The 15706-nt window shown below is 34.6% G+C and overlaps 1 protein-coding gene across 12 annotated transcripts in view; it reads left to right on the top strand.

Annotated features, from left to right (window-relative positions):
• LOC125683484 (LIM zinc-binding domain-containing Nebulette-like) overlaps positions 1 to 15706 on the top strand; it is a 28230-nt gene that overhangs the window by 3695 nt on the left and 8829 nt on the right. For 2 of the 12 annotated variants that reach the window (XM_048924701.2, XM_048924700.2), the window contains exons 2-9: positions 2613 to 2707; positions 6032 to 6116; positions 9308 to 9412; positions 11832 to 11936; positions 12166 to 12270; positions 12798 to 12902; positions 14208 to 14382; positions 14862 to 14987. In XM_048924701.2, the coding sequence (XP_048780658.2) occupies positions 2613 to 2707; positions 6032 to 6116; positions 9308 to 9412; positions 11832 to 11936; positions 12166 to 12270; positions 12798 to 12902; positions 14208 to 14382; positions 14862 to 14987 (901 nt within the window). Of the gene's footprint in view, positions 1 to 1304; positions 1445 to 2612; positions 2708 to 6031; positions 6117 to 9307; positions 9413 to 11831; positions 11937 to 12165; positions 12271 to 12797; positions 12903 to 14207; positions 14383 to 14861; positions 14988 to 15706 lie in introns of those variants that run through there. The other 10 variants (XM_056140079.1, XM_048924702.2, XM_048924706.2 and 7 more) reach the window with 6 other exon arrangements.

The raw sequence follows: 15706 nt of genomic DNA, 5'->3' as shown, positions 1-15706 counted from the left end.
TTGTGTTTATTTTTGGAACATACAGTTATATTTACTGAACTTAATATATTAAACATGTTAAAATGGAATTACGTAAAATTTTGGGAAAATATTAATGCGTATCCTATGTGTAGGTTTTAAGCACAGTCAGCAGTATATGGGTATTCATGACTGTATTTCCAAAGTGCACCTAGATATATGCATTACAAAGGACAGGTATTAACTTTGATCTGATCTCAGCCCAGATGCGACAGATCTCAGCATTGCTTGTCAGGTCAGGACAGGTGTGTAAATTTAAATCCTGCTGCTGGGAGTATGTGGAATTTAGTTGTAGAGATTGATTAACTTTTGACCTCATTTATATGCATGAGTAGCCTTCATACCTTTTGCCTATTATGGTCATAGTGTGTAATGAATCATTTAGTGAAGCATATGTGTAGGGAAACTGTCAAAACCTGTTTGAACATATTATGACCTATAAACTAATGTTAATTTTTGAAAGAAGTATGAAAAATAGCTGGCTATGTTAAATTTTGAAAAGAAACACTGTTTATCAAATTAATTGTGTATTGTACCAATGAAAATTCAGTTAACGTATTCATCTAAGTGATTATTCTAAGTATACAAATAAATTGCGCAGTACTTAAAACAATTATAAATACTACGTATAATAACTGGGTACTACATGAAACAGGAAGTAAGGAGAACTACTCTGTAGCTATAAGCCAATTGTCATCCACAGGCTTGGGGGATTCTCAAAATTCACAGGAGGGAGTTATTAAAACTTGGAACACAGCCATTATATGAACACAGTCATGGAACTGCAATGCATTAGTTTGTTTCGTAGTAGTTTAAGAGGTTTTTTTTCTTTCAATTATTTTATTTATGTACCTTAGCTCTGAACTTCAGTGTATTTATGTACATTTTGCGATGCCTGAGTGCAACACTGTGTTGCTATTTTTCTCTGATAGTAAATAGTTTATAAACTAGATTTCTTTAGCCTCTAGGCCCTGTAGATATCAATTGTTCCCCCTGTCAGTTCATGCTTTGTACGTTTGACACATTCATTCTTTGGTAGAGGTGTAACGATACAGCGATACATTGATTGTATTGATCGCAAGTGCTCACAATATGTATCATCAGGTATGTATCGTGATACGATACAGTACGAGTTAATTTTTATTGACTTAGAATTACTATAAAAATCTACGTATGACCTAACAAATGTTAACATTTAAAGAACACATATACTATGTGTACTGGTGTAGCAGACTCTCTCAGCTGTAGCTAATGTACTGTAGGAGATCAGTATATTGTATAGAAGGGTTTTAGCTGTATCTGTCTCAACCAATAGAGTGCAGTGTGTGAGGGGCATCTTGTAGAAAGCATTCTCTGTAGGAACAGCTTAGGAAGCAATGTCTTAACCACCTACAGACTGGACAATTAACCAAACATTCAGGCACTTGTAACTATTATTTCGTTATTTTAGAATTTTTGTATTATCGTATTTTTTTGCCAGCACATTGTATGAATTACTGGATGTAAAAACAGGGATTCGAATTCGGAAATGTTATCATTGAATTCTCTGCAGGAGAGCATGCCTATGTGTTATGCCCTGGAATCAGAAAGAAATTCCTCGTCTTATCTTTATCAATATCACAATATCATAGATCGTCCTGCCATGCCCTCAGAGTTATAGAGGGGAGAAAAACCCCAGAACATTGGAAATTGTAAAACTATTGTAGTGACAGGCAACATGTGATAAGCGACCTCTAACACTGGATGTATACGTGTGTCTGATTAGTGTACATATTGTTACATGCAGTCTTTGTTGTGTTGATGTTGTACAGCTATGCCATAATGAATTGTTATTGTCTCAAAATGTATTGTATGGTAAAACTATAATGCGAAATCTTATCATATATCTTAAAAGATGTCAAGTTTTGAATTAGCAGTATATATACGTAGTATTATAGTAGTAATTTAATGTTTAAGACTTCATTATTAAATGTTTTATTGTTAACCTTTATCTTTGAGCTTGAATCCTTATTTGTTTTGGCTGAGCATTAGAATCCTGTTATCTTCACAACATATTCACTTGACCTTCTTCCTGTGCACATAAATGTGACTATAATAACAGTTACTAAAGATTCTAATCTATAAATAAAGACCGATTCAGTATCTATATATGTAATTAAGTCACTAATTGTGTGGAGATTTGAGATTTTCCTTCTTTTTTTTTGAGTCACTGTGTTAGGCAATAGTAAGATTCCGGGAATTCTTCTGTTGTAATTCGTGTCTACACCAATCCTGCATCAACTGCCAAAGTTTGCCGAAGCTACAGACATTAAAAAAAAATGTTCCCCTTCCTGCAGGATTGCTACAATTAACATAAACAGGCAATGTGAGGGAGGAAAATGATAAATTGTTGTCAGAATCGTTAGATGTATTTCCGTGATTGATATACACACTGTCAGAAATCATTTTTTTTTTGTTCACCATTGTTAAATGGCCAATGCCCCAAGACACATGTTAATACTATGAATGTATTTTCTGTCTGCTTATGTGTTGTAGAAATGCAGGTATCTTGTCTATTATAGCATGTATAATGTGTATTTGATTTTTTCTTACAGTTTTGGCACAAACCATGTTTCAAGTGCGATGTCTGCAATATGACCTTGAACATGAAAAATTACAAAGGCTACAACAAGATACCGTACTGCAATGTGTAAGTCTTCATATCAGAATTACCATGGCTACGATATAAAATACTGCAGTGTGTAATTGTACTCTTGATCATGCTTATATCAAGTATATTACAGCTACAACAAGATGCCACACTGCAATTAGTTTAAAGTGCTCATTCATGTAAAGTGTTATCATCGTTATTTATATTCAGAAACTCATCTCCCAAGTTTTTGAAATAATGAAAACCCACCAGTATACATATGCAGTTCTAGTACAAAATATTTAATTATATACAGTGACTAACACACGAGTTGCACATCACTATATATACAGGTTACAGCCCCTGTGGTGCACAATCAATCTGATTAAAATAAGATCTTTGATCCGCTCCGTTATTGTTATGTCGCTACCGGAGCGGATCAAAGATCTTATTTTAATCAGATTGGTGCACAATGAAGTTACAATACAAAACACAAGTTACAGTAAACATATTAACTACAATAATTATATGATATGAATGTCACAGGGAATCATAAAATCACAATATCACACACAAGTCACAATGTACGCTTTGAAGTTATAATACATACCTAATAACAGAAGTAGAATTTTTAGCGAGGATTTAATTTTGGTATTATTAGCAACAGTGTTGAGATCGCTAAAATTGGATATTGCTAGTATTTATTCTGTATCGTAGGTAATAGCCATCTTTCTTGAAATTATATACAATCTCTAAAATTAGCTCTCACTAAATATATATATTATATATACCCATGATTTATAGGCAAATCGATAAATCTGCCTCACTAAAAATACCATGCACTTATACGGTATAACACACAGGTATAACACACAGGTCGCAATGTACATGTATGGCAGCACACAATTTACAACATTCTCATGTGTAGCACACACGTTACTACATAAAAGAACGAGCTAGTAGGAATGAATGGACCCACGGGTGATGGAGAGAGGAATGAAGCGTAATCAACCATGGGTTTCCGATGATGATATAAGTACAAAAAGTATGAAAGTATTTCCTTCATTTATGAGAGAGCTATAGAAGTTAAAGCATTATCCATTCAAAATTAATCAAGCATGCATGCATACTCTTGCTGGTCATTAATTTTGACTATGTCAATCAGTTAAGAGTCTTTAAAAATATATAGACTATGGTATGGTTTTCAAACCCATGCATTGAAAAACAAGATGGCTATAAATGTTTTAGTATTCTACATTGAAGGAGAATTAGAAAATTAAAAAGAAAAACTGGGGTCACAACACTTGTTAATGAGCTGCAGTGTTCTAAACATGACCTTTTTGCACTAGTGAGAATTTGCTCAAGATTTATCTAATTAAACTTGATTTGTCTTCTAGTTTCAACACAACATAAGCAACACAAATCAAACATTCCATAAAATAGATATATAATCATGTCTTCTAACAATACAGATTAAAAATAAAGTTTAATACAAGCAGTGGAAATAAATAATGACCTTTAGCACTTAATATACGAAAAATTTCACGATATCAAATTTGACAGTTTAAAAGGACATATTACAAGTAATGTCAGTTTCTAAAATTTCACAGTTTTCAAGGTTTAAATTTGAAATGGAACTTTAAAAAGTGGGGGTTGGAGATCAAATTTTCAAATTATTGGTGAAAATACTGAATTTCAATACAAAATTTCGAGTAAATTAATTCAAACTTTTAAAGAATCGGTGCTCTGTTTGGAAAAATTTATCAACAAAATTAATAAATTACAGCATTTAAACTAGTTCCAAGTCTGAACTACTTGTATCATGAATTATAAAACTGAAATACATGTATAGAAGATGTATGAGATGAAACAGAAACTGTAAAATCATGCAGATTTAGAACTTTTTGATTAATTAATCCTTCCGCCACAAAATATAGTCCCTGTCAAACCCTTTCAAAATTTGAATGAACTCAAAATTTTTCAACTGAATAGATCGAGTTCAGTAATAGATGTGTAATATGTTTGCACCAATGGGATCAATATTGAAAAGGTAAATACTTAGCTGTAGCATCCTGCGCAGTTGTGCTCAAAAGCTCAGGAGCTAACTTCCTTCGTCGTCGCAAACCACGGTTTTGAGTCCACTCACGCTCCCTCACGGGTGATGATGGAGATAATCGAATAGAAGCACCCGTGGGTAACCGACGATGAACTTCCTTAAGCTATATAGTTTTACAAGTTTAAGGACATACACAACATTTCTCTTAATAGCATATCATTTTTTGTGACATTTCGGGAAAAAATTCACTTTCATCCTATTTTGTTTATATTTTTGGGGTATATCATCTGGTTTGTTTTAAAGTTTGTTTATTTTGATGGTTCAGTAATGTAAAGTCAGCTCTCATGTATTACAAAATGTTGTACAATATTAAATCTTACACAGACTTTACAGCGTGGATCTAAGAAGTATGATTTTAATTAGACTTATTGATTGTACGTTGTTTAACGTCCCGCCGGAGGATTGTTTTACTCATGTGGACACATCATCATTGCGAGTGAAGGGCTGCAAAATTTATAGGCCTATGTTCAGCGTTTACGGCCTTTGGGCAGGGAGTGATCTTTAGCGTGTCACACCTGCTGTGACACTGGACCTCATTTTTTGATGTCTCATCTGAAGGACTGCTCCATTTATAGTCAACCCTTACGACAAGCAAGGGGTACGGAGGACCTATTCTAACCCCCACAGGAATGTTAGATTGACAAATGAAGCTACGTCACCGATCATGCCATTGATAGGAAATTTGTAAATCAGAATGCAGTGAGGATTTCCTGATTGTTTACGTGAATTTGTTTATCACACTGTTATGATATTTAATTGATGAAAATATATGCAATAGACTTAGAATCTGCAAATTTGCAGGAAATATTTCTTAATAATTCGTGTTGCACATTAAAAGGGGTGGATCAAAGGGAGTTTGTGTCCAACTATAAGGTGCCTGTGATATTACAGTCAAACCTCATTATCTTGAACTCGATGGGGATCGAGAAAAAACTGAAGATATCCAAGGTTTTGAGATATTTGGGTTCAAGTCCATTAAGATAATGTAGTTGGGACTTCCAGCTCGCTTTGACATATCCATAGTATTTGAGATATCGATGTTCAGGATACCAAAGTTCAACTGTTTTTATTGTACTACTGTACTGTTTTTATTGTACTACTGTACTGTTTTTATTGTACTACTGTACTGTTTTTATTGTACTACTGTACTGTTTTTATTGTACTACTGTACTGTTTTTATAGTACTACTGTACTGTTTTTATTGTACTACTGTACTGTTTTTATAGTACTACTGTACTGTTTTTATTGTACTACTGTACTGTTTTCAGTCACTACCCGACCACCTCCTTCACTGCTGTAGCCGACACACCAGAAAACCAGAGGATAAAACAGAATACCAAAGTACAGAGTAATGTAAGTATGTCACAGAGGAAGTCACTCGGAATGATTCCTTACCATCCAACTACACCACCTCAGTCAAAAGTATACAACTAAAGATCAATATAGGTGTGCCACAGAAACTCAAGACCTCACCCCCCCCCCCCCCCATCCCACCCCACCCACCCCTACCCCAGAAAGTTAACATACAATGTAATTATATCATCAGCAGCTTTAGTCAGACAAATATTAAGGATATATCGTCCCCTTAAATCACAGAGAAAAGCTTACCAAAACTAAATACATTATCGTCATTTATGTATGACTTGCACTGTTTTGTTAAGCTCAATGTGGTGGAAGGAGTTAACATTGTAGTAGGGGGATGTTACACCTAGAAAAGCAAAGAGAGACATACACTTATTGCATGGCTTCTTGAGTACCAGTCAAACTGTTGTCCTTTGGTAGGGGAGAAGACATAGGGAACTGTTACCCGAGGCTGAAGGCCGAGGGCAACAGTTCCCCATGGTCTTCTACCCTACCAAAGCACAATAGATTGGCTGTTCTCTAAGAAATAAAATAAAGTGCAAATAATCAGTATTTGCTTTATCTAACGTTATAACAATATCAACAGCATTTTGTTTATTTGTTGTTATTTTTTCTAAAACTTTCAACAAATTGTCCTCAGTAACATTAGTTAACCTAGCCATATTGAAATTTAAGTGAAACTGTCATTAAAGTGGTAAATAACATCTTGATGACTTGAATGTTTATACATCACTAAGTTGTTTGTAACAGTTCATTCTGTGACTGGTTAACAGAATGACTGTTTAACAATATGCAAAATCATAACCAAAACTGGGAAACAGTTAGAATCAACTATTTATGTAGGAGTTTAGGTTTAGTTCCTTTTGATAACTTGTGCGTAGTGTGAATGAAAACTTCCTGATGCATAACCATTGTCTGAGTACTGCAGTTTACATAGCATTGCATTCCACTAAACAGATAAGGAAAAGACAGTTATATTTCTAAGCTTTAAATATTCAAAATCAATATTATGAAATCGGTTTAACCACTTGTTTGGAAAGAGGGACATGATTTGTTAAAAATTAGTATTAAAAACATTCAGTGCTCTTGTTTGATAGTTTTTAAAATTTAGATGAATTGAGGAAATTTACATAGTACATGTACCTAAATAAACAAAAAGTAACAGGAATAATATTCCTATTTACATTATCTTGGTCACTGGGTTAAGCTTTTACTGTTTATAATTGTGTAATTTGTGAAATACAATTTGCAGGACTGGATATGTTAGTTTGTTATATTTCTTTTGGAGAACACCTTTTAAATTTCAACCTTATTAATTTCTTTTTTTCTCTTTTACATCCAAAGACAGTCTATTTAAAGGGACCATCATTGATACTGGAATGATGTCATGTTCAGACATGCAGTGCTGAAATTGGAATTCTGGAATTTTTTTATTTTTTAAATATAGCAGCATTGGCTCATATTTTCACTTGATCATGCTGATGCTGATCTCTGTCCTGTTCGACAATAATAACTAGTACAATTAAAGCAGTGAAAGCGTTAACTTACATACTGATATATTGAGATATTCAATTTGATGTCGACAGTGATTTGATCATTTTTTTTGTAGAATTTACATTGACATCTATAAAAAATGATAAAAGGTGGATTCTGTATGACATAAAATCCTTGTGCCTCTCTGTTCCACAAAAACAAGGTGCATCAGTTTGTTTGTTGTATCAGCTCCATTACTTTAATTAAAGATAAATTCCTCTCAATTTTTGGATTTTAACAGAAAGTTATCCTGAATGTTGTAGATAACCTAGATGTATTAGAATGTTGAGTCTTTAAAGATCAGTATTCTTAGACTATTTCTTACAATTGAAATGACTCTTTAATTGTTAATTAAACATTACAATTTACTATATTAAAGAGTAATCCAAATTTCCTGTGTCAAATATGATGTAGTTAAAAAAAATTCTGATAGATTCTTTTTAAGCCGATTACAAAAATTCTCATGACATCTGGATTAATATCAGGGTTTTCTGAACACCATGCTGAATGAGTTTTTAGTATTATTATATTTTCAATAAAGAAATATATACATGATATGTTTAATTTAGGCAAAGAGTATTAAATTTCCTCTGCTAAAATGCAATTTGTTTGAATTATATCGGAGGTAATAGGCCTATATGCACAGTAGAGATCAATGATCCGTTCCTCACAGTTGTAAAATAATTACAGTTTATTACAATGAGATGAAGACAATGGCGGGTCATCAAGGTGATTGCTGAATTACTTCTGGTGCTCCAGTCTTTAGCAGGCAACACAAACGATATTGCCCATAGGTCTCTTGTTTGTTCCGTTCTTTATTAGGATGGAAAAGGGTTACCATAATAGTGGAAAAGAAAAATGCAATTGTCAAAATCACATTCACCTTATTCAACAGAATTCTATTTATGTACCAAAAATGTAAAAGAGTTCCAAAAAAGATTGAAATTGTTGGCACAGAGCAACAGAACGCTGGGGGTCAGTGATAAGAGGGTTGTGAGTTGTCTGCTTATGATTTCAGGGATTAGATGTTGCTGTTTTATTGTTTAATGTTCCATGCAGTGAATCTTATTTTTCCTCTGCTGTGAAAACTTTGCATTTGGATCAAAGAGAAAATAGGGTTAATGAGATTGACTAGGTGTTCTAATTTGAGATTTCAATGTCAAGGCTAGCAAATTATTTATTTTTTAAAATGTGTTCTGTATACATGTTCACATGCTATCTGCAGTATGGTTATCAAGTTAAGTGCTGTTTGCATATGGTAGGGGACACATGAGGATTATATTTGTCAATTTGTCTGTCAGAAGTTGTATCCAAGTTTGGTCATCCCAAAGGCAATACACATTTTCAATGCAGATTCTTATTTTCTTGCACATTTGTCTGTGGGAATCATTGTAAATTGACTAAGGTGGTTGATGTGAACTATGAACACAGTTAAACACACACAATAACCATAAGTTAACCATCAGCTTAAGTAAGTGTTGCAGCAAGTTAAAAAAAAAAATGGATGAGGGTTGCTTCTACTTTTCATGATGAAATGAACTCTTTATAGTTAAACTTTAATTGATATTGCAAACACCAGATACACAAAGGAAATTCAGCCATTGAGTCTCTATCTTTTATTAATAAACAAGTTGGTATTCCAAACACAGGTTCAGTATCACAGTGACTTCGAGAAACAGAAAGGAGCATACACACAAGTAGTGGACACTCCCGACATGATTCGACACCAGCAGAACACCAAAAATATCAGTCTGGTAGTACTGCTAGAGCTATTGGCACGTGTAGTCAGTATCTAGAGTTATCTCCCTGTATTATGCTCCTTTGGGGAGAACCCTCCCTGGATGTCGTTGTACAGTTCAATTCATGCAAGACCAGCTGAAGTTTTTTGCCTTGATGCTCTGCAATTAAAATTTGTTGTTCAACTAACTTTATTGCATGTACTGCTCAATCAAATGTGGCAATTAACATCAACCAGTTTGAAATTTTGCAGATTGTTTGGATTATTCGAGATTATGCTGTTTAATCAGAGTTACCTACAGTCTCGTGAATTTTCTGTTTTATCACTCAGGTTATTCAGAACATGGTAATGTGAATGAACGTAGTAAGTCAATAAATTGATGTGCATGGACAATATGTGCATATTTTTCATTCAATGTGCTATATGCTACACTTTGTAAATTACATCAGAAGTTACAGTAGGGAAGTAGACACTTTCATTAGGAACTTTGATAAATACAACCATATTGCATTCCTTGACAATTTTCGCAAATATGTCCTTTAAAATGTGTCAACTTTAGAGTACATGTTATGTATTTTAAAAGTACTGGTAAAAATGCTCAGGAATATGTAAGCATGGAAATGTCACTGGGGGTGGGGGGTGTATTTAAAATTTGCCAGCACAGTAATATTATCACAAGGGACTATGTATGATAAGGCCTGTAATTACCCACTAATATAACATGCATCTTTTTGTTTAAGTAAGTGTATCTTGTGTAAGAATCCAAATGCATTCCATTTGTTATTCTTAATTTTATCAAAATTACATAGAACCCAAATTATGACATCATAAAGGTGATATTTATAGCTACCTGATTCCATTTGCTGACATTAAAAGGCAATTTTCAGGCAGTTTAACTTATAAAAAGCATGGAGTGCTGGCTTGGACAATATTTTTGTTTATAGCATTTTAGATTTATCTTTCTATGACACAAATGGGATAGAAAAAGTTTGTAAATATATAAATCATTGGGGGCCAGTAAAGCTTTTATATCTGACTTAGTCTGTTCTCGGGAGGGGGAGAGCATAAAAATAATGGGATATATTTAGATTTCAATTCATCGTGATAGATGATTGCTACTAGAGCTGCATTCAACCACAGTCCCGGCACTTATTTCAAATGCTGTCATTAAGAATAGCAGAAAGATTCTCAACTCTCTTGTTTGGAACTTGCAGTCCTAAAAGCCATGAGATTTACAAGTTTCTTGTATGGGACTTGCAATGTTAAGGTCGCGCGCATGGTCAGTAGTCTGGCATGATAGAGATATTTAGACTAAATTCAACAATAACTAGATATGGAGTAAAACAAGACACAATATTGGACTTTGTCCATTTCTTATGTATTTTACAATGTGTTTATAAGATATATGTTCAAGCATGTTGTTTCTCTGATCAGATTACACTATTAGTATTTTGATATATGCACGAAGTACATTCTTGCCCAACAAAATGAAAGTTGGCTAATGAAATGCTTGTCCAATAATTATAGTTAAGAATTGAATGGTAGATTGTGCAGTACTGTTTCTAACAAGGCATTTGCAGGGGATATATAGACCTGCTTTTATAATATATATAAGTGAATCCAGAACCAAAAGTCTGAGTTTCATTCCAGATTCTTGATTTTGGGTCAAAAGGTCACAGGTCAAGGTCTTTGTAAATAGTGTTTCTATGGATGCTCTTTGTGGTACCCTTTCCAGGATTTGTACTTGAAAACCAAGATGGAATCTTGTCACAAGATAGTCTCGTTCAACCAGGCACTCGGCTGTCTCCGTAGATCTCCGACAAGCAGAGAGTCTGGTAAAGACATGTGATAATAACTGTTACCGCTAGGGAGCGCTAGTTTAGTTTCCATTGGATTCTCTCTGACATAAACAGTCAATTCCGAAATTTGATGCTAATTAGTTGATCCTTTATTAGTGATACTAATGGGAAAATCACTACTACATGTACAATAAGAAAAAATACGCTCTTTGTCAGCTAGAAATTGTACTTTCACTTTTGCCTCCTAAAGTAATTTTAATAAAACGATTTTACCATTTTCAGTCTGCAGAACAGCAAATAAATCCTTTCCTTTTACAATAGTTTTTATAAATACTCTAGTTGTAAATCCTTAAGCTTAAACGGCAAATTCAATCTATTACAAATTTCTTCGGTAGTCGTTATTTTGAAGGTGTGTTGAATCAACCAATCAAATTAAATACCGAAATTTTGGTAAGCCTCGTTCTGGCGTTACAAACATTATCGCGTATCTTTACCAGACTCTCTGCTCTTCGGATATTTACGGAAAAAGCATAGCGTCTGGTTGCACGAGACTAGTCACAAGACATTAGTTGTTCCTTAATGGAACTGTATATAAGTAACACCAGCGCTTTAAAATTATCTGTTTTTTAATGGCAGATAGAGTATCATCGAAATTTTGAGGAATCCAAGTCGCAGTTTACGTATGTTACAGACACACCTGTCATGAAAACACAGCTGACCAATACAAAGAACGTCAGTTTGGTAAAGGCTGCGTGTGTTCCATGTTTCCTAATCCTGTCCTCCTTAATCCGTTGTTATTTCACAGTTGTTATTTCACAGTTCTGGGATGTATAATCAGTGTTTTATTTTTGACTATAATTCACAGTTTTGTGAGTGTGAGATAGAGTAACCATTAAACTCAGAATCATAATCAGTTACTACAACAGTTCCTGTATTGTTTCCTTTTGTTTTTTTTTTGTTTTTTACATAGATTGAGTACCACAGGGATTTTGAAAAATCCAAGTCTAAATATACTCAAGTTGCTGATACACCAGAGATACAAAAATACCTAGAAAACTCCAAATTTGTCAGTTTGGTATACAAAGTGTGGGGAAAAAAGTTTCCTTAAATTTGTTCCCATTGATATTTTTGTGAATGCTATTTTTGGCTGTTTGTTGGTCCTTTTCCTGTCACTTGCACCAACTATATCCTGATGTGTTGCAGATAAGTCCTATGAACATCCATGGCATTGTAGTTCCCATCTTCCTGCCTTTATGTCGGCTACAATTGCTGGCATTTTAAAAAAATAATTGCTTTACAGCTTTGAACACTTTTTCAAACTTGATAGTTAAATTACCAGTTAAATATGAGTACCCCAAAGGCTGTCTCCTGTTATAAAAAATAGTGTGAACATAAGAACAACCAGTCTGTACAAATTTCAACCTATTTTCAGTGTAATTTCCTTGCCGTTTAGATTCAGCTTCAGTGCATTCATGGCCCAATTTGTGCATTGTGTTCTATTTTATATATGAATTTCTTGCTGTTCAGCATCAGCCCAGCTTATCACGGCGTAAGTTTTTGTTTGCTGATTTCTACTTTCAATGTAAACTCCTTGCCGTTTAGATTCAGTATCAGAAGGACTTCACGGAGACCCGTGGCAGTTGTTACCAAGTCCCAGACACGGTAGAAATGAAAACGCACCGTCGTAACATGGAAAATGTCAGTGCGGTAAAGTTCTCACATTCTTCGGCATGACAGGTGTGAACACTTCTGGTTTGAATATTTCCAGGACGTTACATTTTCGGCATGTCGGGTGTGAATATTTCCTTAACGTGAATTTTCAGCTTGGAAGGTGTGAATATTTCCAAGTCTTGTATATTTTGACATGTGAGGTTTGAAGTTGCTGATCAATTCATTGAGACATAGTTTTGCATTCTGGAACATGCATTATTTGTATTTTCTTTCAGAATCAAATCATTTCACAGACTACCCCCCCCCCCCCCCCCCCCCCCCCCCTTGACCAACTCTAATATTTGGTCACAGTAATACTGCCTTGTAATATCTCTATAACAAATTATTTTTGTTATTGACAAGGACTGTCTCAGTGAACAGCACAGACATGCAGGATATGTATTATTATTTGTGTTTATGATCCCATGATACGCACAAGTTATTGGTATTCATGATCCCGTGATATGCACAAGTTATTGGTATTCATGATCCCGTGATACACATGAGTTGTTGGTATTCATGATCCCATGATACACACAGGGCATGCGTTGTTTTTGTTTTTGATCCCGTGATCTGGTGTGATCCCCCCTTTGATATTTTCTCATTTGATTGGCAAATATTGTACAAGTTGTGAATTAATCAGTACTGTTGGTTTGTGCAGTGGATGACAGTTGTGTATTACTCTCTGAGTTCAGTGTATCTAATAACAGGTGAGTTTGGATTATTAATCAGCAGGGACAATTCACTGCATGTGTGCATAGCGAGTTCAACATTAGGATTGTTCATTGAATGGGATTAATATACACTACTGTGGAATCATTTAAATATGTTGGGATCAATTTTCGTGGATTGCTAAGATATTAAAGCTTCGTTGAGATGATGTGGTTTCTGTAAATTGAAATATTTAATAGATATTTTGTTTATTTCATTGTGGTTTAAAGTTTGGGATTATAGGGGTACCCATGAAATCCATGAAAATTTTACCCCCACCCCCTACGAAATCTAATGATTCTACAGTAACTAATGAATTGTGTGTGTGTTTTAGAGAAAACTAGAACAGTTTATTTAGACTTGTAAACAATTCAGTACTTAGGAGCAGGGCATGTTTGTCTGCAGGATATTGTTTGTTAAGTGCTGAACTCTAAACATCCATGGCTGGCAACTTCGGCCATTTAAGGTTTGATATTTCTTCTTTAAGGCATTTGTAGATCATTTGCCAAAATATATACTCTGTAACCTAAATACTGAAAAAAGCATTCCATTAGCTTGTGTGTAGATAACCAATTTTATTTTACTGGACAGATTAAATACCATGCTGATTTTGAGAAGATGAAGGGTAAGAAGCTGACAGTAGTAGATGATCCTGAAACCATGCGCATCAAACAAAACACGGCCATACAGAGCAACGTAGAATACCACAAAGTCAGGGATCAGCTCAGCGACATGGAGCAGCGACGCCCAGACCGTGAGGCCAGAGGTAGGGTCACCAGGTGACAGAGAACCAGTTTTTTGTGCTGTAGACCCCCAGCACTGTTTTGTTTTCACACTGCACAGGTATCACAGTGTGATATCTAACTCGGTGTATGAAGCCTCTTACTGGGAAGACATATTACAGTGTGTAGTTGTTTGAAGTATCTACAGTTTGTTATCAGAAAGCTATCCAAGCTTAGCTAAAATGCTTTTCTAGGTATATAACATTGAAGACAACGTATTGGTAATCTTTTTCTTTCCATTTTTCGATATTTCTGCTTGCTATTTTTTAAAATATATAAAACTAATATTCAAGATACATGTACTGTGTTTGAGAACATTTCAATATGTAAACTTCACCTTTATGAACTTGAGTTTTCCTCTCTTGAGGGCTATGTCACTTTGACTCTGTTAGAGTAATCAGAATCCCTGTCATTTTCTCCTCTGATCTCATGCATGCCTATTCTGTCCTTGCTGACGTTTTAGAGGGCCCTACTCGTACTCAGCCTGGGAAAATTACCGATTACGAACCCGAGACTAATGCCGGAGGTACCCCCTACTCCATGAGAAATTCCCAAGCCCGTGTCGTATATGACTCCAACATTGGTAAAGGTGAGTTGACCCCCTTGCTCCTAGGTGTTTGCTAGCTGCTCGAAAGCTTTTATGTGAGAAGAAGAAAAAGTACCAACAAACTGGAAAATGCTGTTTAAAGAAAATCATGTGTGAAAGTACTGATAAGTTTGTGTGCTGATTTTAACTAATTTCTAGCTTTTTCTAACTCTTGTTTTGCATTGTAAAATAATTGTTTCATTAAGTCTATCAGTTTCCCAGATTTTCAACTGAATTGTCACATTTTTAGCACATTTTAAACACTCGTTATGTAATTGCCACTGATTTTAAGAATTGTAATGTAGTTTTATTTATGTTATTCATTTATCTTTCCATTCAATAGATGAAGGTACACTATTTTAAAATTTTCTTCCTCAACAGTAGCTTGGTGCTGATTAGAGTTGCAAGCATGCTACTTGCATGAGTTTGGTTTACGTGGAATTTGAGTTAGGATTGTCCCTCTCCCCCAGAATCCCCTATTGATAATGTGATTTATTCTCCTCATCCTAATGCTATTGCATCTTTGATTGCATGCCTACATTAACTGATTATATCTGCAGAGTGTGCTGTAAATTTAAGGGCAAGGTGTTTTCTTTCTGTAGGTCATTATCAAACTGTCAACATTTTAAAAAAAAAAAAGGAATTCAAAATCAATACATGTATCTAAATCAGGAGGACTTCTGCAAGTGTGTTACACCAGATATGTGTTAAACAAGACGTGT

This window comes from Ostrea edulis, chromosome 6 (genome assembly GCF_947568905.1).
Source record: "Ostrea edulis chromosome 6, xbOstEdul1.1, whole genome shotgun sequence".
In the NCBI taxonomy this organism is placed as follows: domain Eukaryota; kingdom Metazoa; phylum Mollusca; class Bivalvia; order Ostreida; family Ostreidae; genus Ostrea; species Ostrea edulis.
Note: the sequence above shows the minus strand (reverse complement) of the source record. Positions and strands in the feature narration are given on the sequence as shown.